Source organism: Phaseolus vulgaris, chromosome 9 (assembly GCF_051622355.1).
Source record: "Phaseolus vulgaris cultivar YP4 chromosome 9, ASM5162235v1, whole genome shotgun sequence".
NCBI lineage: Eukaryota > Viridiplantae > Streptophyta > Magnoliopsida > Fabales > Fabaceae > Phaseolus > Phaseolus vulgaris.
In genome coordinates, this window is record NC_143506.1 from 13,919,892 (window position 1) to 13,946,010 (window position 26,119).

General features: G+C 33.4%; 2 protein-coding genes across 3 annotated transcripts; one reads left to right on the forward strand and one right to left on the reverse strand.

Moving 5' to 3' along the window:
• Positions 1-283: 283 nt before the first annotated feature.
• Positions 284-11,941, forward strand: LOC137820212 (kinesin-like protein KIN-4A). 2 transcript variants are annotated; one of them, XM_068624151.1, is made up of 26 exons: positions 284-830; positions 1,884-2,030; positions 2,113-2,262; positions 2,402-2,655; positions 3,093-3,274; positions 3,360-3,484; positions 4,226-4,262; positions 4,694-4,785; positions 4,884-4,991; positions 5,127-5,240; positions 5,432-5,519; positions 5,604-5,716; positions 6,121-6,219; positions 6,296-6,409; positions 6,518-6,634; positions 6,718-6,798; positions 7,091-7,162; positions 8,135-8,228; positions 8,448-8,479; positions 8,567-8,664; positions 8,748-8,843; positions 8,992-9,213; positions 9,424-9,586; positions 10,701-10,856; positions 10,928-11,244; positions 11,489-11,941. In XM_068624151.1, the coding sequence occupies exons 1-25, from the start codon at positions 714-716 to the stop codon at positions 11,141-11,143; spliced, it is 3,087 nt and encodes a 1,028-aa protein (XP_068480252.1). In that variant the 5' UTR covers positions 284-713; the 3' UTR covers positions 11,144-11,244; positions 11,489-11,941. The 2 variants fall into 2 exon arrangements, with proteins under 2 accessions (XP_068480252.1, XP_068480253.1); XM_068624152.2 differs by having other exon boundaries at positions 352-830; positions 5,607-5,716.
• Positions 11,942-19,304: 7,363 nt separating this feature from the next.
• Positions 19,305-23,012, reverse strand: LOC137821497 (putative inactive receptor kinase At5g67200). Its single transcript, XM_068626118.2, has 2 exons — positions 21,281-23,012; positions 19,305-20,143 (listed from the first exon to the last, which is right to left on the reverse strand). Exons 1-2 carry the CDS (start codon positions 22,680-22,682, stop codon positions 19,563-19,565), a joined length of 1,983 nt encoding a protein of 660 aa, XP_068482219.1. The 5' UTR covers positions 22,683-23,012; the 3' UTR covers positions 19,305-19,562.
• Between the last annotated feature and the right edge of the window lie 3,107 nt (positions 23,013-26,119).

Sequence of the window (26,119 nt, forward strand, 5' to 3'; positions counted from 1 at the left end):
TTATTTTTTTATAATAATATATGGGTAATTTTTTAATAACATAATTACTTTAAAAAAATTACTTTCATTATTTTTTTTCAAGCGGACAAATTTTTACTTTTTTTTCTTGATATTTTCCTTCTAGTTAAATAGGCAGATGTAAAACATTAGTATGTATATTTAAATCACAAAATAACAATGACATTTGAGATATTTATTTGAGTAGCTTTTTAGTTCAACGTATTAATAGGACAATTAAATACAGTTTCATACATTAAAATGATTGTTTGGTCATTAAGAAAATGAGGGTGTGGGTAAAGTGGTAAATGCGGGAAGAGAACCTTTGATGCGGGAGTACAGTTGGAGAGGGTCGTTGAGGAGGGGTAAATGGGGAAAGAAGGTGAGAAAAGGTTGAAAGCACGCGACCACAATGCAGTGAAGGTGAAGGGAAAATGATGGTGGTTGTTGTTCTTACAGATGCCTGGCGCGGCTCGCTTATGAGACCCTTTCGTTTCCACAACTACCCTTTTTCCCACACGCCCTCTCTCTCCACTTCTAATTATATTACTTTCTCTCTCTAGCATTGTCGGAGAACACACTCTCTTTCTCTCTCTCTCTCTCTCTCTCTCTCTCTCTCTCTCTCTCTCTCTTCTTCACACTTCCATTCTCGAGCAACCGAATTCATCTTCGATTCACTCTCCCTCTGCGTCTCTCTGTTACTACGCTGCTTCCCCATGGAAGCAGGGGAAGATTGCTGCGTCAAGGTCGCGGTCCATGTTCGGCCACTCATCGCCGATGAGAAGCTTCAAGGATGCAAAGATTGCGTCACCGTCATTTCTGGGAAGCCGCAGGTGCACTTACTTACTCACTCTCAGCTCAATGGTGTCGTTTAGCCTTCGCTATTGGCGAATGTGAAAACGAACCGAAAAGCATTGTCGTTGACTGTCGACACTGTTTGAGTTCCGCGTTCTAGCTACTATTAATTTCCTCTTCTGTGAGAGATCTGGATCCGAAACTCCTTACGTAACTAAACATGCGCTACAGAGTTTGGAATTGAAATTACTTTTGTTTGTGATCTGACAAACTTACCTAATTTGGATATTTGACTTGTGTCTATTTCTGACTTCTGACATTCTAGCCTAGGCTTGACTCATAAGTTTCTGAAACGTTATTTTGGGGAAATAGACAGGGTTTGTTTGTGGTAGCTATATTTCATCTAGTGTTTTCAATGCAAGAAGGAGAAGAAGGCTTTTATCCAGTTTTACAGTTTCACTTTTTGTTTCGTACGATCCATAGCCCGTCATTTACTGCGATGCAGTGTTTTGAACAGTGTACACACACAGTGTATGTGTGTGTATATATATATATGTATATATATATATGTGTGTGTAGATATATATTATGATAATAATTCACCAATTATTGTACACAACTTTGGCACACACTTATTGAACATGATTAATTAGAAAGGGCAGGGAGATTTAGGAAGTGTAAATAGCTCTTCAGGTTCGCTGTATCATCAGGACCTCGGTTCAATTGCTTGTTGCATTATTATTTGCCTTTTTTTAGGTTTCTAATTTAAAATCGCACAGTATGTATCGCGTCAGATATTATAATAATTTATTTTTTGTAATAGTAGGTCATAATTTCGTCGTCTTCTTCTTATTGTTAAAGTCATCATCACAGTGGAATATGTCAGTCATTCTCTTGTTTTCAAAGAAAGCTAGCAGCTAGCGTTCAGTATATTTTTCAAGTAACTTACATATTTGCATGGATGCAAATTGCGTATGGTTTATTTTTAAGTCAGTGGGACTCCGATATCGGAAAATGCACCCAATAATAATATATTTTAAGTAGCAAAAACTTTGGCTGGGAATCATATGCTAATTGTCACAATAATACAGGTACAAATTGGTGCCCACTCCTTTACATTTGATCATGTTTATGGAAGCACCGGTTCTCCCTCAAGTGCCATGTTTGAAGAATGTGTTGCTCCCCTTGTTGATGGCTTGTTTCAAGGATATAATGCTACTGTTCTCGCTTATGGTCAGGTATAGTTACTACTAAAGTGAACAGAAGTTACATGCCACTACAATGGTCTCTTTTGCATTTTACAGTTTCAGTCTACTGCAGACAGGTTCTGGGAAAACGTACACCATGGGAACTGGCTTTAAAGATGGTTTCCAAACAGGAATAATACCTGAAGTTATGAACGTTTTGTTTAGCAAAATTGGGACCCTAAAGCACCAGAGTGACTTTCAGTTGCAAGTGTCTTTTATTGAGGTTTGTTGATCAGTTCATTACTGTTTGCAGCATGGTTTTCATAGTTTGATTGTTCTTTAGTTTACGAGGATAATAAAATTTGTGTATGTGCAAAAACATTTAGATTAAGTATTTGACAATAACCTTTAATTGTGAAAAGATTCTTAAAGAAGAAGTAAGAGACTTGCTGGATCCCTCCTCCATGAGCAAACCAGAAACTGCAAATGGACATTCAGGAAAAATGACCTCTCCTGGGAAGCCACCAATACAAATTCGTGAGACATCAAATGGTGTCATCACCCTTGCAGGATCCACTGAAGTCAGTGTAACAACGCTAAAAGAAATGGCTGCTTGCCTGGAACAGGGATCATTGAGCAGGGCGACTGGGAGCACAAATATGAACAACCAATCCAGGTTGAAAACTTATTTTTCTTCTCTTCTTTGAACTATCCAATAATTAACTGATGAAATTGGATAATCGGCTGTTTTTAAGCATCTCATAGTAAGGTTGACTTTATAATAAGCCATGTAAGAAATGTTTTGACTTTTGGATTTCTAGTTACTAGTGAATAACTAAACAGTTAATTTCTATGCACTAAGTGCAAAATCTGACACTGTCAATCAAACAAAAATGATCGTTTTTATAACTTTTTAAATAGTTATAAAAGCCAATAAACTTATTATACACAACAGTATGTGATTGAATGGTAGTGTGAAAGCCTTTTACATCAGAGCATAAAAAGGTTCACTTGCTGGTACTAGTCTATGATAAAAAAAGTTTTGCCTTAAACTGCTGTTACTGTTTATTTTACCGGAGTTTTATTACTTATACTTCTCTTTGTGCCAACTAGTCGATCCCATGCCATCTTCACCATCACCCTAGAACAAATGCGAAAGCTGAATATTCCTGGTGATAGCGGTTTAAATGATATCATGAATGAAGAGTATCTTTGTGCCAAGTTGCACTTAGTAGATCTTGCTGGATCAGAACGAGCTAAAAGAACAGGGTCTGATGGTCTGCGTTTTAAGGAAGGTTAGTTTGGGACATTTTTTCACCTTCATCCTTTAAGTATGCTTTTGAGAAAACATATTCACTAGTCATTTAATCTTTCAAACAGGAGTTCACATTAACAAAGGCCTTCTAGCACTTGGCAACGTTATTAGTGCACTTGGTGATGAAAAGAAGCGAAAGGAAGGTGTTCATGTTCCTTATAGGGATAGTAAACTCACTAGGCTTTTGCAGGTTTGATATCTTTATAAACACCTTTCTCTTTGCAGCACTCTTATGAAGTATACGGTAGTTTGTTTGGATAATAATCAGTGTGCACTCTGTTTGTCATTTCTCCAAAAACATCAACGTATAGTTCCAAAGGAAGGTCTTTCACCGCATAAGCTTTAAACAAATACCGAAGAAAGGAAATTCTAAGAAGAGAATATATCAAAGAAGGCTACTCTGTCAAGACCCCAAACCTTTCCCTAAAAAATCAAACCCCCTTCCCCTAGGACCCCTTCATCCTTTTCATATTATCGTTCCCTTGCATGATTCCAAAAACCTCCATCTCCAATGTCCTTATGACAGCCGCCCATTTTGTTTGATCCCTCCGCTTCCACACTAACAGAATTGAGAATTTGTATTCCAAATTATGCCCCTGTTCCGTCCCTTTTCCTATGCATCTTGATTCGAGGCCCTATTTATTGGTCTATCAATTATACTTTTTGTCCTTGGCTTGAGAGGTCTCAGTTGTATGTTGGAGATGTAACATGGTTTAGTGATATGACCAAAGTATTATTTATATATAAGTGGAGGGTAACTCCGGTGATCCTCAACTGATTGCCTTGGTGAAAAGAAATAATTAATGCTAATAAAAAAAAAGACAATATGAAGTAAATGTGTATATAAAATATTTTGTATTTATTTTTTCTTCTTTGTTCTTTTTAGTTTAATTATTTTATATTTGAAGATGAAAATTAAATGATTTTGCAGGATTCACTAGGAGGTAACAGCAGAACTGTCATGATTGGTTAGTTGTTTCTCTTAGTTTCTTGTATTTCAATAAATTCTACATTTCTTGGGTATCTTAAGTGTCATTTACCTTCAAATAAACATTTCTAATCTTCAGGATGCCAGTCTGATTTTTAACCCCTTTAAATTCTTTAATCTTAACATTCATAGGGAGGCTTGATATTTTATAAATTGTATTAACAAACTTCACGAGAACACAAACTATTGATTTTATGTTTTTCATCCTCAAAAATATTCCCTACTCTGGAAATAATTATTTTTCAGCAAATTTGAACTTCTTGCATCTTTGGTAATAAATGATTGATGGCAAGAATAATGATGCTCTGTTCTGTTTTACTGATTTCGTCCAAACCTTTCATGTTGCATCTAATACAAGCTGCTGTTAATTTTTTCTTCTTCTTCTTATGTAAAACGATATTTCTATGTCAGCTTGCATAAGTCCTGCTGATATTAATGCTGAGGAAACCCTCAACACTTTGAAGTACGCAAATCGTGCACGCAATATCCAAAATAAGCCTGTTGTAAGTATCTGCATAATTTTTTCTCGTCCCTGTCTTTCATTGGAAAAATTGAGATTATTTTGTTATTGATTTATGTTTGCTTATTGATTCTTCTGTAGATCAATAGAGACCCCATGTCCAACGAGATGCTAAAAATGCGACAACAGCTAGAGTATTTGCAGGCAGAACTTTGTGCTCGAACTGGCGGCTCTTCTGAGGAAGTTCAGGTAGTTGGATCCAATTAACTTGAATCTTAAGTGATCTCTTGATTACTTCAATATACTTCCTATAATGGGGTAGTCGTAGCATCAATGATTTGCATTTATAATAAATATATAATAATTTTATAATTGATTGTGTAGGTCCTTAAGGAAAGGATTGCTTGGCTTGAAGCTGCTAATGAAGATCTTTGCCGTGAACTTCATGAATACCGTAGTAGATGTTCTAATGTAGAACCAGGTGAAAGGGAACCTTATGTATGTCTCTCTTACTTTGTCTTACTTTCTGTCAATATCCATCTTCAACTAAGGATATTTTTCTCAGTTTCTGTTTTGATGCCTATGTTTGTCCTTTCATCTCATCTTGGTATTTACAGTCTACTTATTGAAGTGCGTTCAGGATATTGGCTTGATAATGTATGCATGCGTGGTTTAAAACTGTTTTCCAGGATGGTAACACATACATTGTGAAGACTGATGCAATTAAGAGGAGCTTACCTATGATAGAAGCTGAGTATCCAATGAGTGAGACAGTGGGTAAGCCTCTTAAAAGGTTGTTGCTGCTATTTAATCAAATGTGACTTGAACTGCAATGATTTAGGGTGCTATATGCCATTTTAGCAGGTGATTCTAGGGAAATTGAAGAAGTAGCAAAAGAGTGGGAGCACACACTTCTACAGAATAGTATGGATAGAGAGTTACATGAATTGAATAAACGCTTGCAGCAGAAAGAGGTTGTTGCAGTGTCTATGTGAATATATACCCGTGACACACTATGCATCAATCAATAGTGTATTTTTATGAACCATAAGGAACTTCTTTTCTATAATTTATGAACCTTATTGTGAGAAACTTATTTCTGATGCGTAATACGGTGCTCACTTGTGTTATGCCTAAATCCATTTTTTTTTTTTGCAACTTAGGCACATATCTTCTTAAGGCTGTTATGCTACTGAAAATTATCAGATTTTTTATCGTCCAGGAACTTAATAATTTAACAAAAGCAAAAACATATCACCGAAGCTGCATAATGGTTTTTTTACAAACACTATCATGAGACTCTCTTCGAAATTTCTTCCATATCTTCTCCTGTCTCGTATTTTAATAATTTTACATTTTTGTATTAATGTCTGCACAGTCCGAGATGAAGCTTTTTGGAATATCTGATGCTGAAGTACTCAAGCAGCATTTTGGTAGAAAGATAATGGAATTGGAAGATGAGAAGAGAGTAGTGCAGGTTCAATATAAGTTACGCAAATTTATTTGACGCTACAAAAAAAAAAATTATTTATGCACTTGATTTATGAATGCAGCGAGAGAGAGATTGTCTTTTGGCTGAAGTTGAAAATCTTGCTGCCAACTCTGATGGACAAACACAGAAATTAGAGGATATTCATGCCCAAAAATTGAAAGCACTTGAATCACAGGTGCCTCATTCTCAATTTTTGGATTGACATTTAAATTTATTTTCAGTTTCAGATTTAATTGGTAGATATTCTAAATTACGAAATTTTTTTCAAAACCCTGCCCAATAGATTCTGGATCTGAAGAAGAAGCAAGAGAGTCAGGTCCAGCTTCTGAAGCAAAAGCAAAAAAGTGATGAAGCAGCAAAGAGACTGCAAGATGAAATACAGTGTATAAAGTCCCAAAAGGTTGACTGTTGTATTTCTTCAAACCATGGTTGTAAAAAATCTCTTAATATATTATATCTGTTATAACCTGAATAATATTGCAGGTTCAATTGCAGCAAAAGATAAAACAAGAAGCAGAGCAGTTTCGGCAGTGGAAGGCTTCAAGAGAGAAAGAGTTGTTGCAAGTATGACAAGCTTCTTCTTTTTTTTCAATTAACTGAATTAGTTCATTCTACTTCTAAACATCTTAAAATGCTTCAGTTTTTTTCCCAAATTGAAATATTTCCTTCATTATCAATTTGATGTTTCATTGTAAAATAATAAACATCATTTCATGCATAATTTAAAGTTTCAGACCTGACTACTCCAAAGCTTTCAAATGACAAGTAAAGAAGTTAGATGTAAAGGCCATGTTATTCTTCACTCGATATATTTATCGTTAACATGATAAGTGATCACTTTGCCTTTGCAACACAGTTAAAGAAGGAGGGAAGAAGAAATGAGTACGAAAGACACAAGCTGCAAGCTTTAAATCAGCGGCAGAAATTGGCAAGTATTTCTAAGTTGTTTCATTGCTACTATGTTTTAGATAATGGTTTTGCTTTACAATATAAACTTAATCCAATATACGATATGAAATCGAGTTTTGATAATTTTTTGGCAAATTGGAGTGGCTTTTAAGCATTTATACACAGACCTCTCCTAAACATTTACTCCTGCAAGTAATTAAAATGCATGCCTACTTTTTAGCAATAGATATGGCTTACTTAAAATTGTTAATAATTTTAAAGCTGAGGGTTTAGGGTTTTTAACATTATGGGTAAATATTAAGACTGAGGAAACTTGTGGGACAATTCCCCCCACCTAGTGGCTTTATTTAGCAGGGAGTTAGGGGAGTTTTTGCATGCCGCATGTGTTAATTACCAAAAGACTGTTAAAGTCGGCCTTTCTATTTTATGTTTGAGCTTTTTATTCAATTAAAGGTAATGGAAAGAAAAGAAAATGTTATAATGCATTGAAGTCTTGATTCTTGAACCGCAAGATGGAATGAATTGCCAAGGTAACCAAATTTCTGTTGCATGGTATCATGTCAGTTAATTTAATCAATAATTTGCAAAACATTATTCCGGATAGATTACATGTGAGATAGATAAAATATGCAGATTTAGGAAACTGATGTACCATCTTCCAAAAGGTTTTTCCCAAAATAAATCATGTTTAATGAAGAAGTTGAATGCATGCATTTCATAGGCGTTTACTCGGTCTTAAATTATATACAGAAAGGGAGTTCTTTTTAAGTTGAATAAACCATCTTTCTATTTTTTTATTTGAGAAGCTAAATCGAATAGATATGGGGCGAATACTTCCTTTTTATGTTTTCCACTCAAAATGCATAATTCGTTATAGGAAAAAGGAAAAGATTCAGAGAACCAAAATTTGATGTTAATGTTGACTTTTGTGATTGTCAAGTCTGATGCAAGATTTAATGCTTTTGTTTCAATAAATGTGTATATCTTTCAGGTTCTTCAGAGAAAAACTGAAGAAGCTGCAATGGCCACCAAGAGGTTAAAGGAGTTGTTAGAAGCACGTAAAACTTCCAGCCGAGAGACTTCAGGTGTGATTTTTTTATATGGACAGACGATGCTTATTTTTGAAAAAATTTAGATTTCCACCCGTATGGGATATTAAAAAAATCAGGTGTGGCTTATAAGACCACAATAAATGTGATGTGCTTTTAAAATGTCTTAAACAGAAGACTGTCTATTAATGAATTGCATGGTAGTATCATTGCATTTAGTCTTTTGTTAATTTTCTAATTTTTTTTCATTTTCAGTGACAATGAATGGAAGTGGGACAAATGGTCAGGTAATGAGCTCTCCTTCTTTCTTAGATTTGCTTTAATTTGCTTTAATGTCACGTGGTCTTAACAAAATTTTCGAGCTTCATCTTCAGAGCAATGAGAAGTCTTTACAACGGTGGCTTGATCATGAACTAGAAGTCATGATAAAAGAGCATGAAGTCCGTTTTGAGTATGAGAAACAGAGCCACGTGTATGTAACACAAGTCTAGTACTTATTTTTGTTCCTGATTGATCTATATTGGGTAGCCTATAATTTTATGATTCAATCTTCAGGCGAGCTGCCCTTGCAGAGGAATTAGCCATGCTGAAGCAAGTAAATGAGTTTGCTGCAAAAGGTCTCAGTCCTCCAAGAAAGAATGGATATGCCAGGTAATTTTTCTTTTGAAAAAAGTTAATTTAATTTGTCAAGTCTTCCTCTTAAGTTCTTAAAAATATTGGATCTTTGAAGTAATGATGCATGGAATATATGAAGGATAACATCTGTTTTCCTGGTTGCTTTTAAAATTGTATTTCCCAGGGCATCCTCCATGTCACCAAGTGCAAGAATGGCCAGAATAGCTTCACTTGAGAACATGCTTAATATATCATCTAATTCACTTGTTGCAATGGCTTCTCAACTTTCTGAGGCAGAAGAACGAGAACGGGCCTTCTCTAATCGTGGACGCTGGAATCAATTGCGCTCAATGGGAGAAGCCAAGAATTTGCTTCAATATATGTTTAATTCTGTTGCAGATGCTAGGTGCTTTGACCTAGACCTTTTCTCTCTTTCATTATATATATATAGAGAAATTAAAAAAAATAAAAATAAAATATACACATATATATATATATATATATTTTAATTTCTCTATAAATAAGATAACCAAACATTTTTCTAATTGAACACGGTCAAATATGTGATACTGTATACCGTTGAAATTTGAAGTGTGAATTTATGTGTTGACAATAGGTGCCAACTCTGGGAGAAGGACATGGAGATCAGGGAAATGAAAGATCAAATAAAAGAACTTGTTGGTCTTTTACGGCAAAGTGAGATGAAGAGAAAAGAAGTTGAGAAGGAGCTAAAAGTGAGAGAGCAAGCTATTGGAAGCACATTGGCTACACCACCTTCGGTAAGATTATTGTTACTCGGTGAGGCATTATATGCCAATAATAAGCCTATGATTTAGGGAGACCTTCTGGAGCTATATACTTTGGTCCTTAAATATGGATTTTGGGTGCTGCTCCCTGGATGTGAACAGATTGTTGAGTCGTTAGTAAATATGGTTTAAAATAAATATATAACTAATTGTGGAGTCGTCAGCAAACTATGTAATTAGGGACACAGATGCCTGAACTTTTATACTCTTTGCTTAGCTGTTGATTTTGAGTGCTGCTCCCGGCTGTAAGTAGTCTGCAAATTTTGGATTTAGGATTTGATGGGTTCTAGTGTAAATTCAAGGCAAAACCGACTGGGATTTCAAATAATAATCATAATTGTAGTGTTGTCTGTCAAAGAGTCAGATCCAGGCACCTGACTAAGTCGAAGAAAAAAAATTAGGCTTATAGCAGTAGAAGAAATTAACCTTGTCACCGTATCTTAGGTTCTTCAGTTCTTGGGTATCACACATAAAAGGTCGTTAGTTCATAACACCTCTTGGTGACTAGGAGAGACAAAATATTATTTGGCTAGAGCCAAAGAAAAGTTGTATTCCATCATCAGCCACTCCATATTGGTTGTTTTACAAAACACGTGTAAAGTTTGACCAAAGTTTTCTCCTTATTTTCAATTCCTCACTCAACCAACTATACCTCAATACTTGACCTTCTAAACCCTGACGAAATGATCAAAATACATCTAAGATCTATACATGAACAGAAGTAACAACTGACTAATTCTAATCTTTGTACCTTCAAACATTAAGTCTAGTAATTTCTTGAACTAGTAGAATCCAGCCCAGTAATCAAAGTAAACCAAAATAATGAGATTCTTTGATCTTTAGGCTTAAACTTTATTGATGCTCCTGCTATCTGAATAAAAGACCTTTGGAGCTTGATTCCAAATGAATTGAAGGTTAACCTTCTGCTAATTATTATGGTGACGAGTTGCAGCTGATATTTTGTGGTGGTTTTAGCAAACTTTTGGTTGCATTCTCTTACTTTTGTATATCATAGCAATGGTTGTCAAGTTATTACTTCCTTTGCAAGTAGTTAGCTACTTAATTTATCATCACACAACTTCAACAGGGAGACTCCCCAAATCCATTGAAACAACATGCTGAAGACGTGAAAGGACCCTTATCTCCAGCGTCTATACCAGTGCCTAAACAGCTAAAATACACGCCAGGGGTTGCCAATGGGTTGGTGAGGGAATCGGCAGCATTTGTAGATCAGGGTAGAAGGGTAAGTTAATCTTCATTTGAATCGGTTAAAGGTTTTTATTGGATACGATTGTGAATTTACCGTTAATGTAGATGGTACCCATCGGACACCTGTCAATGAAAAAACTAGCAATGGTAGGACAAGCTTCTGGAAAGTTATGGAGGTGGAAAAGAAGTCATCATCAGTGGCTGGTACAATTCAAGTGGAAATGGCAGAAACCATGGAGACTTTCAGAATGGATACGACATAGCGATGAGACGATCATGAGAACAAAACCACGCTCACAGGCTTTGCCACGTATCAGGTGATCTTTTTTAGGATCAGCCGAGTTCATGTGGCTCGGTATTTTTCGAACCACAAGAATTATCCTAGACACATGGCATTGGAAATAACAGAGCACTAGGTGCAGGTAATAAGTATTAACCCTTTCTTTTTTAAATTTATGTCTTTAACAAAAACGACTGTCAAACTTATGGTTGCAAAATTATATCCTCCAATATTCTTTAAACGAATACATATCCGAACTTTTACTTTTTCATCTTTGTCTATATTCTGTGCTAATTATTAGTTTTATATGACTCGAATATTATTATCCAAAAACTTTTTATATGGTACAGATACATTGATCTGACATTCATCGTTTCTTGCAACAGTGTAATATAATTGGTTGCTGAAGAAATGTATATACCTGTCAGTCTTGAATAATGCTGTCCAGATCTTGGGAATTTTGCCACAATTTTGTGCATATGGATCATCTTGGAGGTATGTTGCAATGTAATGTTTGGACAGAGATACCCAAATAATGAAGAACGAAGATGTCGCTTGCTTGAAGACAATAGTAGATTCTGGACGGACAAACTATGTTGGAAAATAGTCTGTTCATACTAACAGCTTTTGTCAAGTCTTGGGAAACTTATTGTGTATTTTATTCTTTATGGCAAGCTCTTACGGTCGTGTTTAAGCAAATTGATTTTGTTGATAGGTTTTATGTTGTAGCATTTGTCACATAACAGAAGGAAATTCCTGTGTAGTTTTTTAGTTCTCTAGTGTTTCTTGTGTGTAAAGAACGATTAGCTGCTATATGGAAAGATATTTTACCATACAAATTGTATAATATGATCGTAAGCTACTGTCTCATCTCATCTTAAACCTCCTACTAAGAGAAACTCTAAGCCTAACTACACTTGTTGAATTGAGATTTTAAAAGATTAATTTGCTAATGAATTTTAAGGATGACATAGGAATGTTAAGTCTAATATTATTCTTTATAAGGCATTAAGTTGTTTTCCTTGTATACCTATAATTGTCAAGTCACTTTTCATTATTTTCGTAATCAAAAGAAAAGTTCCAAAAATAATTTAAGTATCCTGTATAATCCCTCTCTATGAGAATGTAAATATATTTCTTCTTTCTAATGATATGATCCCAATAATTTAGTACCAAAACCTAAACATATTATATTTATGAAATAACATTATTCATAATATAAATGATTTCTCATCAATTTTCACATCACATATATATATATATATATATATATATATATTATATATTCATAATGATAGTCTGAAATTGGTTGAGATGAATTCGTATAATAAGATAAAAATCTTGGATGAAGAATTTCATTAACATACTTCATGATAAAATTAATACTTAAAAAAATATAATCATCTTACATAAGAAGTTGCTATAAAAACTCATTCACAAGTTATACTGGTACTTATTTACTTAAAGATAATATGCTCCTTCTTATCTAATTTTATCTTAATTGTGATATAATAAAATAACTACTATTGAAATGTCCATGATGGATCCTCCTCCATTTCTGAAGTGTCTTCATTTGTCACCTTCTGCATAGGTAATTCCTCCACTTGAGATGAATCTTCTTCCTCCTCCTAGTAGTAAGAATCCACACACAGTAGAAGGGTCAAATATGTTAACAAGACCGAATATGAAATTACACTCTCTGATGACTCAAGCACCATATTAGGAAAGGAACTTGAAAAAGATAAAATGGAGATTGACTCCTCACTTGGAGGTCATCTTTATATTACCAACAAGTCTATATGAAAAGGTTTGGGCCCTACTAGCATCATCCGTTATGAAAAATAGACTCTTTCTTCCTACACCTCCATACCTTCTTCTGCCACCCCATACTAAAAGTAAAAATACCGTTTTCTCCTTTTTTGTGCCACCTTCATACATAATCCGGAAGCTGTTTTTGAATCCAGAAGTGTTCTTGAAATTTATAAAATCCAGAACTTTTTTTTTCATTTGAAATAAGTCTATGGATTATGTAATCCGGATATATTTTGGATTACATAATTCGGAAGTCAATCTCATTATTTAGAAAAGACTTCCGGATTATGTAATCCAGAAGCTAATCACTCCTTTGAAAAAAAGGCTTCCGGATTACATAATTCGGAAGCTAATTTTATGTATAGAAAAGACTTCCGGATTATGTAATCCGGAAGCTAATCACAAAAGGCTTTCGGATTACATAATCCAGAAGCTAATTCTGGATCTAGAAAAAGACTCCCAGATTATGTAATCCAGAATATTAATAAAGGGTATTTTTAGAATATAAAAAATATATGGGGGTGGCACAAGAAGGTATGGAGGTGCAGGAAGAAGCAGCCTGAAAAATAATGTATGGTTAAGTAATTTCTCTTCTACTCCACAACCTCACTTATCACTTACACACTGTTTGCATCACTGTTTACCCAGATTAAAAAGCGGATTAAAAAGTACAGAATATTTCTGTTTGGATAAGGGAGTTATGACATATTAGGTTGAATATGTTACCTTCCTAGGATTAATAATGATGATCTTTTATCCTATTTCTTAAGAAGAGTGCAAATAAAAATAAAATTCATTTAAAATTTCATTAGCGCTTAAGCAATGAAGTTAGAAAATATGAAATAAATAAATAAACATTAGAAAATCCATTCTCTATATTTGATTCTCCACATTCCAAAATTTATTTATCTATGAAATTTATATCTGCGTGTGAGAAAATGTAGAGAACCAACACAGTGCCGACAACGAAACTACCAATGATCACCACGGACCACAACCGTCCACTAAGCACCACTATCGATCACCACATACCACAACCGTCCCTTGAGCATCACCAATGGAATCTCAGCCACACCTTGCACCTCTGACAATCGCACCTCCAATGACTGCGCACCTCCGACCACCTTTAAGTTCCTCCCTCAACTCAAAACACGTAATTCACCTCCTCTCCTATTGAAGATCCCACATCGACTAGAGATTAGGACATTTCATTGTATATAAGTGGGTGCAAACCTTACCTCATGAGCCGGTTTTATGGGGTTGAGTTAGGCTTAAAGTCCACTTCGTAATTTGGTATCAGAGTCATTTAGAGCCTATCCTAGTGAGTGTTTGTTGGCCTTATCAGATCATCTGGTGGAATCTCATGTGCGAATCTCTACTGCTGCGTGGTGAAATCTCCACTATTATGGCACATGGGGATGATAGGTGGCAAAGGGTAACATGATAAAAGGTAAACCTCTTGATCCAAACATAAACTTTCTTTATTTTTCAATCCGAATGAACAGTAATGACTCAAATCCAAACTGGGCATAAAAGTCGTGAATGTTAATAGGATGCTTCTACGTAGAGCACACAATTTCTTCCCTTACCAAAAAAAGATCATGAACAAAAGTAGAATACTCAACTTTCAAGATCCATCATCAAAGTTCAATATAAGAGAGAAAATGAAAACCCACTAACAATGGGAGAGAAGAAAAGTAGTTCCTCCTACCTTATTGAGAAGATGAGAAGATGAATAGGCATCCAATTAGGAATTTGTTGAGTGCTCCGTTGGAAGTGTGAGAAATGAGAGAGAAAAATCATGTGAGTGACGATTTTCTCTTTTATTCTTCGAGGATTAAACATCCAAAGGTTAACTATAACTAAAAAAACTATTTATTCACATTTTGTCACCTCACTTCGTCTTGCACAACAAAACACTCAAATTTAAAAATGATATTTTAGTCTTTATATTTCAAAATCAGTCTATTTTCATTTTCGAATTTAAAAATCATTCTTTTTTAGTGTTGAAATTTGTTTCAATATTGTAATTTGGAAATAATATATTTTGGTTTTAAAAGTTTTGTTAAAAGTTGTAGACATGTCTAACACGTGTTCTATTTTTAAGTTTTTTAAATAATTTTATTACTCTTCTCTTTCTCGATTTTTCCTTCTTATAATAATAGGTTGAATGATAATATTATCACAATTGCAACCTCCATACTGATTTAACTATATACGTACAAAAATTAATTATAATACAACAAACAAAGTTGCATAATCAAGTATTTCAAATTAAATAAAAATATAATATGTATGTGATAAAACTCTTTATATTTATATGAAACTAATATCAATACTTATCATGTCATATGTCCATGTATAAAGTAGAATCAAAATGAAAAACCACGTACCAAACACACACAAAATATAAGTTATCAAAAAATAAAAATAATATAGGAATATATACAAGTTTATTTGTAATTCAAGTATACAAAGTAATTAAACAATTTATATTTAATCAATTTCTAAGTTCATGTTGATGTAGAAACCTTAGTTTCAATGGATACAAGATAAGATATAACAAACAAATACATTATAGAAGAATTATATTAAACATGTCTCACCACATTGAACATATCATCTAAATATATGACCTCAAATTAATCAATTCAATATATTTTCATATAATATTTAAGTACGTTTAAGTACAAAATCAAATACATTAAATATTTATTATTAAACACACAAAAACACAATATATATATATATATATTCAATAGTATAATTTGAACTTAAGTATGCATTTCAAATTACTCATTACTTAAATTACTTGTTTAAGCTAAATAAGGAAAGGATTTTGCCAAAATTAACTTAGAGAAGAAAAAAATGTTTTGTCATGATTTTTGCTTTAGCAAATGCAGAAAAAAAACATTTTTTCTTAAATTGATCATCAATCTAAAACTATCAATTTTAACTCTCTTATATAGTTCCAATTATTGAAATAATATTGTTTTTCAATCCAATTTGTGTATATACATTCTTAAACAAAATATTACTATTTAACACTCAAAATCAAGTTAAAGATTCACCATAAAGACACAAAAATCAAGTTACTTTCAACCAAATTATTTTTAATACATATTTTTACTAATAGTATACAATTTTTTTTTAACTATAACCAATACAACTCAAATTGTCCATTTCAAACCCAATATTAGACTCAAATTGTCCATTTCAAACCCAATATTAGAATTCAAAACCAATGTAAACACAATATTTACTCATTCAATCCACACATACCTAGTTACAATCTCAACCATTCTAGTAACAATCATAATCCAAAAAATCAAAATCGAATTAAAATTAGTTCCCTTATATAACAGTTATTTGTGTTCAAACAATAGCAAAAAGAGTTGACAACACCAAATTTCTAGGAACCTAAAAGAATATCACCAAAACAATCGAAATACAAATAAAAATATGAAGTAATTAAGGAAATAATATTTTTCAACTAGCATGACCAATGAAACCTTATAATACTCACATAAAAAACTAAAGAATTAATAGTGGGGAGATTTTAGAGAAAAAACAACTTATTCTAAATTGAAGTTTGATTGGATAAAAATATCTATATTCAACTACATTCTATAAATACATTTAAAATATATAAATAGGTTGGTAGCTAATTATATACCAATTAATTTAGATACTAATTTATAAATTTTATTAATAAAAAAATTATTTTAAATACTAATAATTTTGTAGTCTTTAAAATAGTAACTAATTTAGTCAATAAAATGACTAATTATTTTTTATTCTTATAATTAGTTTTTATTTAATAAATTTTCTTGATAAGAAAAATTACAAAGAGACTTGCCAATAAAAATGAGATCAGAAAAGGAAAGAAAAAAATAGAAAAAGGAAAAATAAAATACGTTGAGAGTCCATTCTTACACTGAGAATGTATTTTCTTCTAAAATTCTTCCTTCCTTCTTTCTCCTTGTCACATTTTTATAAGTGGTAACTTTAATTTTATTTTAAGATTAAAGGCTAATGACTTATTACTAAAATTGTGAACATAATGTTCATTTAAAAAAAACTTATCTTAAAAAATTATTCAATAACTTAAATTTTGAAAGTTTAAAATTGTGATAAATTATATTTTTAAAATTAGAAAACATTGTTAGTAATTTATGTACATTTTTAAGCCACAACTTTTGTAAACTAAAATTATTTACTTTTAAATTAGTTAATTAAAGAAATCACGTTAAAGTTTAAGGAAAATAAGAAAAATATTTATAAAAAAAAAATACTAAAGGTGTTTAATAGATTGAGTTACTGAATGACTTAACTTGATTCACTCTAGAATTAGATTGAATGTTATTTAGAGTCAAATCTAACTCAATCCAAACTAATTTACAGTTATATGAATTGAATGATGAATTTAGTATCTAATAATATTTTTGTACTTATATTATGAATAAATTGTATTATATTTATCTTTTCGTGTCTTTAATTAATTTGGACAAATAGACAAATTTATTATAAATTAATTTATTTATTTAATTGAAATCTCCAATTAATTTTTGTAAAAAATTATGTTATTTTTAATTAAATTTACATTTGAAAATTATAACTTTTAACATAAAAATAGAAAAAATTCAATATCTTAATCCAAACCGCTTAATCATGAATAAAATTTAATATTAAAAAAAAATACAAAAACTTAATCCAACTCAATTCAATCAATCCAATTATTTTCTTCTTTTTTTTGTAGGTTAGATAATATAGGTTTATCCAAATATTAGCGAGCCAACTCAACTGGTGAACATCCCTAATTAAAACAACACTTTTAAATCTTGGAATTAAAAATAATAATTTTAAATATGAAGGGTAAATTTCGTTTGTCAATTTAAGAGACTAAATCTCTTTTATTTGGAAAGCTAAAATAACATTTGCTAAACTAAAAAAGATACGTTAACTAATAAATTTAAAAAGTGAATTGTCACGTTATTATTTTTGGATACTTTTATTTTTTGATTGCATGAAATTATTACTAAGATGGAAGTTGTTAGTAGCATAAAACGAAAACCGGGTGAAGAATAAAACGAAAACAGGGTGAAGAATAAAAGAACGTTTTTTTTTAAATCAAAAACTAAATTTTTGTTGAAGGTTTACTGATATCAATACCATAACTAGGTCAATGCTCACCAAGCCGACCGAGTTTATCATATCCATGCAGGTCGACCGACACACCCAGTTCATTAACGCTTAAATCAAGGCTAGTGAAGCTGAACAACTATTAAGAACTAGATAATACACTCATAAGTGCGATCTACTCCACTAATCTGACCCAATAAAGTAAATTCATTAAAATAATATAAATAGTATATATTACAATAACAAGATATGTCATTAATTACTGTACACTTCGAGTGCCGAATAACCTTTTTACTAACTTAAGCATCGGAGTATTTTCTGTAGGTACCTCATTCGACATCCACTTGAGATAGAGCGGCCAAAACCTGAAGAAGTAGCGTTAAGGCAAGTAGGAGCATACTGACATGATAGAAAGGAAGGAGAGGAAGTCCGTCAACAGTTCTCTAGGTCTCATCCCACAAAAGAATTAAAAGAAAAAATATATTTTTTATTATTGAAGATTAAAATTTGATTATTATAAAATAGCAAGTTCGTTATAAAAACTAAAATTACATCTCAAAGCTAAAGTAACTGTGTTAGAATTAGAAAAACCTTGGAATTTTAGATATTAAATTAATATATTTTTTATAGTTACAGATGACAACACCTCATACATAACACGCGTTGTCCATAATTGTCACATGAGATCAATTAAGTGTCTCTTGTTGTAGGAGTATATTTTTAGAGTAGGAGTCTGGATTAGTTATTGTCACATGTGAATACTTTTGTTGAAAAAGAATTAATTTTATAATTTGACCTTTTTAAAAAAGTTCGTACTTGTAGTTCAATTATTAATTTTACATACGGTTTATTTTTATTTTAATCTATTTAAATTCTAAACCGTACATTTTTTTAAAGTACCATTGAAAATTAAATAAAATACAAAAAATAAACATTCAAAATTAAATATAAGATTAAGATTACAATTTTTAAGTACAAAACAAAAAACAAAAAGTACATATAAAAAATTGTGGATCGAGAATAAAAAAACCAAAATTTGAATTTAATGTAAAGAAACCATCCTCACTTTTACGAGGGATTGAAATGAACGATGACTTGTCATTATAAAAAGCAAATCTCATAAAATTGACCACTAACTCGCTCAGCCATGCACTTGAAAATGGCATACAGTGAATCCCAGTGACTAGTTTGATCATAGCCTTTTATTTTAGTTAAGAGTTTCATAATGCAACTAAACAACAAAAACTCTAAAAAAAAATGACATATTTACTCTAAACTTCACTTTGGACAACCTGCAGCAATATATATACAAGCCCAAAATGGGACGTTATGAGCTTTCCAGAATCTACCAAGATGGTAAAGTCTATATAAGCAATACAGCAAAGTATAACTTATGGATTTCTTTCTTAAAATTTTTACCCCAGTTTACTAATCTTGTGTCCTTCTATCCACCGTTTATCACATCATAAAACCGAAAATTTTTAGAAAAATAAAATAGAATTAAGACTAAGGCATGGCATTACCACTCTGCAATTCCAATTCAGTAGTATCCTCCAATAGTACAATCTCTTTGATTTCCTGCAACATCTTCAAGACCTGCCACATAGTTGGCCTCTGCTCCGGTGAGGTCAAGCTACAAGTTGTAGCCACCTGAAGAAGCATGTCCATTCGGCTATCTTCGCCCCCATTGTCATCCCTGATGGACCGCACCCAACTTGACATTTCACCAGGAACCATGAATGGAAGCTCCGAGGGAAATTTTCCCGTCAGAAGCTCAAGCAACAAAATCCCATACGCATAAACATCGGATTTGTGGGTTGGCTGATGATTGGGGTTGCGAGTCTCTGGAGCTCTGTACGCTGCTGAATCCCCATCTTCATCAAATGTGGATGGGTTTGTCAACACGGAGAGGCAGTAATCTGTGATGCATGCCTCGAAATCAGGTCCAAGAAGGACATTGGAGGACCTGAGATTGCCATGGACCAGTCTCCATGCCTGGTGGATGAAGGCCAAACCTTGTGCTACGTCCTCTGCTATTTTTAAGCATGATGTCCAGTGTAATGGCCTTGCCCTGCTTGATCTCGATCCTGCACAAAAAGTTAGCAATTATCAACAGATTATTTCTTCTTTAATGTTATGTAAGTTAATTATGCGTCTAAGCACGAATCAGTCCATTAATGTAGATATTGGATTACTCATTTTGGCAAAACATAATACGAAAAATTAAGATAGTTAGAAATATTGGCTTTTGACTCGTGGTAGTTGATTCAATGCAGTTTGTTGGCATCTAGAGAAGTTCAACAACAAGCCTCACCGGGATCACTTTACCAATATCACAGTTTTCATCGATGAAATAGCAGCAAAAAGAAGTAGGGTCATCGGAAGGACAAGGATTACATAAACGTGAGCAATTTAAAATCACCGACCACATTGGGTTCCACCGCCTGCATACTGCCAAAATGGTTCAGTGATTTTGAAACTCCTCAATCAGAACGTCAGATCTTTTTCCAGACCAACGGCTATAAAGATTTAATGGTTTATGAATGACCGTACCATCATCAGCCCCACAAACAATGCCTATCTTTACATTTCAACGGAATCTACCTGTCCTGAATTCAACAGGTATCTGCCAATGCAATTAACAAGCTACCCCGCCCCCAACTGCCAAAGTCCAAATATGAAGTTAAAAAAACACACCATTGCTATCTATTCGCTGGTGCTAGAAAGAAAAAGCATTCCTGGAATAAGAGCATATGTCCTCATCGCTTACACAGGCATAGGACCGAAAAAAGAAAGGTGGTAGAAAACAGCTAGCTAAACGACACGGACCAGCCAATTCAAAAAGACTATTCAGTAGCCAGTAGAGCCATGCTTTGTTTAATTAAATATTCAAATTCCCCGTCCAATCTTAAAATAATCCAGTGATCCACATGTAACACAAAATCAATTCCTATTCCTACGTAGTCACTAATCAACAAGATTCGCGGTGCTGGTTGAAAAGCTTAACCTCTATCAATTCCAAAAATGCAATCACGTGCAAAAGAGAGTTTCAAAAACTTTCCACGCACAATATTTTGCTCGCATCAATAAAACGCAGTCACTAAAAAACATATATAAAAAACCATATCCATTTTGTTTATATAATTAAAATTTAAAATGGTGGAACGACTCAGTGGCGAACGGACTCGTTCACCAACTCACTGAGTTTGAGAAGGATACCATACCATGTATGAGGGAGAACAGACTGCCATTGGGCTGAAAGTCATAGATAATGAGTCTCTCCTGCTTTGCCTGGAAATAGGCCCTAAGAGGAACCAAATTGGGGTGTCGAAGTGCACCGACGGATTCCATGTGTCGTTCGAACACTTCCTTCGTTGCATGGGCAGCCATTTTTCCCGCATCAAGGCGCTTCACCGTCACCATCAGACGGTTATCAAGAGCCGCCTTGTAAGTGGTTCCCAAACACCCTCTTCCTAAAAGCTCCGCGGAACCCTTCATCAACTGGTCCAGCGTATACACATGCGCCTCACCCGCACAGAATACCAAACTCCCACTCTTCGCCACCTCCGCTCTCTTCACCTTCTCCTCCAACTCTCTCTCCATCTCCATCCGCATCACCGCCGCGGCCTCCGCCGTCGCCGCGACATCCCCCGCCATCATTCCGGACCGCTGGTCCTTGTTGCATCGGCTCCTCTGCTTCCTCACCGCTGCAGCGAAGCATGCCAGCGAGCAAACTAAAACGAACACGCCGGCGGAGAAACCGATTATCACAGCCCGCCGGTCGTGCCGCTTCTTCACGTACGGCTGTCCGATTATGCCATTGACGCCGTGCACCTGCGCGCTTTGACCTATAGCCGCCGTAGGCGGCGGCGCGGACCCGAAGAAAGGCTTCGCAGGACTGCATTGCACGCGGATGATTTCACCGCAGAGGTTAGGGTTGAACGCGAAGGAAGACGGCGGAAAACGAAACAGCGTCGGCGTCACCGGAATCGCGCCGGAGAGGTTGTTGCCGGAAATTTCAAGTATTCTGAGAGAGGATTGGTTAAACGGAGGTATTGAACCGCTAAAATCGTTAAAACTAAGACGGAGTGTGTGAAGACGGTCTAGGTTAGTGAACGCAGCGGAGATAGGTCCAGAGAGATTGTTGTGAGAGAAATCCAAATTTCGTAGACGGTGGAGAGAGAAGAGTGAGGGAGGGAGAGAACCGGTGAATTGGTTGTTGTCGAGGAAGAGGCTTTTGAGATTGAAGAGAGAGGTGAGGTCCGGTATGGTTCCGGTGAGTGAGTTGTTCTGTAAACTGAGGACTCGGAGCTGGTCGAGACGTGTGAGTGTGTTTGGAGCCCAAACGCCGCCGAGATCTAAGCCCTGGAGAAGGAGACGCTCTACTTTGGGACCGTTGCATTGGACGCCGGGCCAAGCGCAGAAGCGAAGGCCGCGCGGGAGGGGGGAGAAGTCAAGGTGGTTGTTAACGTCGGCTTTAAGTTTGAAGGCGAGGAGGGCGCTGGCGTCCGTGAAAACTAACGGCGGAATATGACGGTGTTGGAGTTGGGAGGAATGTGCGTATGAAGAAGCGTGCACGAGCAGGAGCAGGAGCAGGAACAGTAATGGGTGGTTTGTGTTCGGCATTGTTGGACCAACCTCAGATCAGGGTGTCGAAGAGTGAATGAGGTTTTTGGTGTGTTGATAAAGCAATTGGGGATTTTTTGTCCATTTCAAACGCTCCGTTAGGCTACAAAGGTGTGGGAAAGTCGTAATGGGGTTTTTGCGTCTCACGAGAGAGAGAGAGAGAGAGAGAACGGGTGACAAGAGGATGCAGATGTCTGAGCACCTAGGTCAGAGATCACGTGAAAATGAGGTACAGAGGAGTGAGCCAAAGATACAGTAACGTCTTAATCCCCCTATTCTTCCTATATTGCACTTTGCCTCCCCTAATCACACTCTCATCATAACTTTTTCAACATTTCTCCATTCAAAATTATTTTATAAAGCAACCAATTTCCACACAGTGGTGACCATGAACACGATTAAGTTGATAACCATTCAGACCTAATTTTGAGAGGGTGTATAAAACCTATATATCTTAAAATTTAAATTTATATAATCATTATTAATATTATAAAAACAATAATAAAATAATAATCAGTCAATGAAATCTGAATGAATAATAAATTATGTTTGCCCTTACCATTATTTTGAAAATTGAAGAATTAACTAATATTTAACAAGTAGATTTAATACAATTTTATAGATTTGTTTTGTTAACTTAAACAAAACCCTGGCATAGACTCTAAAATGTAACAGTCGTATCACATGCTAAGAAAAGATGATGGGTTGTTTCGACAACTTTCTCACAGAGACTGCATATATAGACAACGATGCATTCAGAAAAATGATGCAGTGATAACCATTTTTCTACAGGAAAACGATAATTTTACAACTTTTTTATATACAATTAATTGGTAATTCATTTATAATAATAATAATAATAAATAATATATTTTAATAGATAATTAAATAAATAGTCATGTAAATAAGACTGGTTGTTAATATATAAATATTATTTTGGAAACTTTTAAATATAGTTTTGTGAGTGAATTTGATGATGAGAAACGCGAAGGAGGAATACAGGATGACCAAAAATCCTGATGATGGACAAAATTTCTTTGCTTCCTTAAAAGTAGGATTGACATCATTCGTAGGATGCCAAAACAACTGTACCTTCCTTGTTCCTTACTTATGTTCTCAAATCTCCGTCAAACTTAGGTCAACAAATACCAGACGGAATGTTCCAGATGCATACCGCATAATAAAAAGCATTCTACCCGCAAAATGGGATGAAAATCCTTGATACGATGTGCACTCTCAAACTTTGGAAGAGAGAATTCACTTTCGAGTTCATTCACACCATGCACGATCCAATCTTGATGAAAAAAACATTATAGACATGTCTTCCGATGATATCCCAATGCTCGTGATAAAAATTCCGTACTCTCTTTACGCAAACATACTTAAGAATCTTGACTTTCGAATGCCAGAGTTTCCTTTATCACCAATACAAACTACATGCTAAATTGCGACCTCTTTTTCAAAGTCAACAAAAAAAGGAAATTGAGGTCTCACCTTGCCATCCAATAGTCAATGCACTGGTTGTTACACATACCACTGTCCATCAATTATGGAAAATTTTGTTAAAGAGAATAAAGTTTTCATCAATTTAAATTAATTTTTTTCTTTTTTTATTGATTAGATGAGAATGCTAAATATAAATAAAATAATAGAATATTGACAATTTTATGTGTTTTGAAGAGAATCTATCTTGAGAAGTTTAGGTTGTATATTATTATTCTTTGAATTTTGTATGAAATATTATAATTTTATCGATATTAGATTTAGAGAAAAAAATATGCTTTGAGTGCAGATTTGTTTGGCTAGTGTGGAGTCGTTGTTTTGCATGGCTTGGAGTGCAGTTTGTGTCCCATAATGATCCACTGCTAAATTTTTCTCAGTTTAGATTGTGTAATGCGTCTGCTTTAGCAAGTGAGATGTGGGAGTGATTTGGATTGCAGTGGTAAGTGAGTTGTGAAAGCATAGAAACAATGTAATCTTTAATGTGGAAGTTGTCGATGGTTTAGAAGAGATTGCCTTGGTTCAAGTGAAGACTTGGTCTTGGATTACATCCAAGTCTCTCTCTGGTTTGTTCTCATTTTCCGAGTGGTATCTCGAACCTTTGGTCTGTATGACGATGGTTTCTTTAATTATTTTTTAGCTCAGATTGTATGGGTTGAGTTATGATTGTTTAGTAATTCTAGGCATCTAGCGATGTGAGTGTTGAGATTGAGTGTCTTAGGTATTTTATGTTTGTATAAGGGTTAAATCATTCCTGAAGTGGTTCACATTTATTTATTTTTTATTGCCGATAAAAAAAAGAAAAAAAATATATAAAATAGTAAATGACATCACTGTAATCTAAGATTAAGTATAATAAGTTATAAAATTTAATATGTATGAGTTAATGAATTCTTATTATAAATAAGACAACTTAATAAAGATAAGGTGAGAAATACATATATGTGAGATCATGTGTTTGTTTTGTGATGTTATAACATGAAAATTAGACATTTGGTTTACATATACTTAAATATGTATAATTAATTGAGAATATATGAATTAAATTTTAATAAATTTTGTAAAATATGAAAATATATAAGTATGTAATTTTAATATGCATATATATCAAGATTTAAAATACTAGTTTATCTGGTGTTGTGTGTGCATTGTGTATTTTTTAACCTATAATCATGTATTATGTGAGAACGAATGATATTTATTTATATATATATATATATAAAATTTATGTTTTATTAATTATTTTTATTTTTTTAATATAGTATATATTACAATTTTATTTATGTGAAGGATTTTTTTTAATTTTGTTTAAAATATATTATATAAATATTACATAGATGTTTATCTATCTTACAATAATTAGTATTAATGTAATGGTTAACAGGGTGTTACATTAAAAAGATCCATGAATCATCTTTTTTATTGAATATATTTAAATATTTTTTATATAATTTGTCACTTTGTTTCTACTTAATTTTTTTCTAATAGGTGTTTTTATAATGAATAAGCATGTTTTTATTTATATATATATATATATATATAAACTCATTTTAATAACATAATCTTAAATAGATGATTTTAAAAGAAAAACACTTATTTCAAAAAGTACTTACTTTATATTTAAATAAACTGGCAAATTAAAATATAACTAATCATTGAAGAAATATTTTTAATCCGTTGATCTGCATAAATAAATTATTATTTTTTTATTTTTTTTTGAAAAAAATCATATCTCATTCCTTTATTATTATAGTGTGATCTTTATTTTATTTTAAAAAATTGAATTTAATGTACTAAAAAAATGAATGTTTTATTTTAATCATCTAAAGGAGTTAGTATTAAAAGTGACAGTGGATTTTTTAAAATAAAATATTATATTAAAATTTGTTAATAAAAAATACATTATTTCAATATAATAGTTAAAAAATAGTCATTTT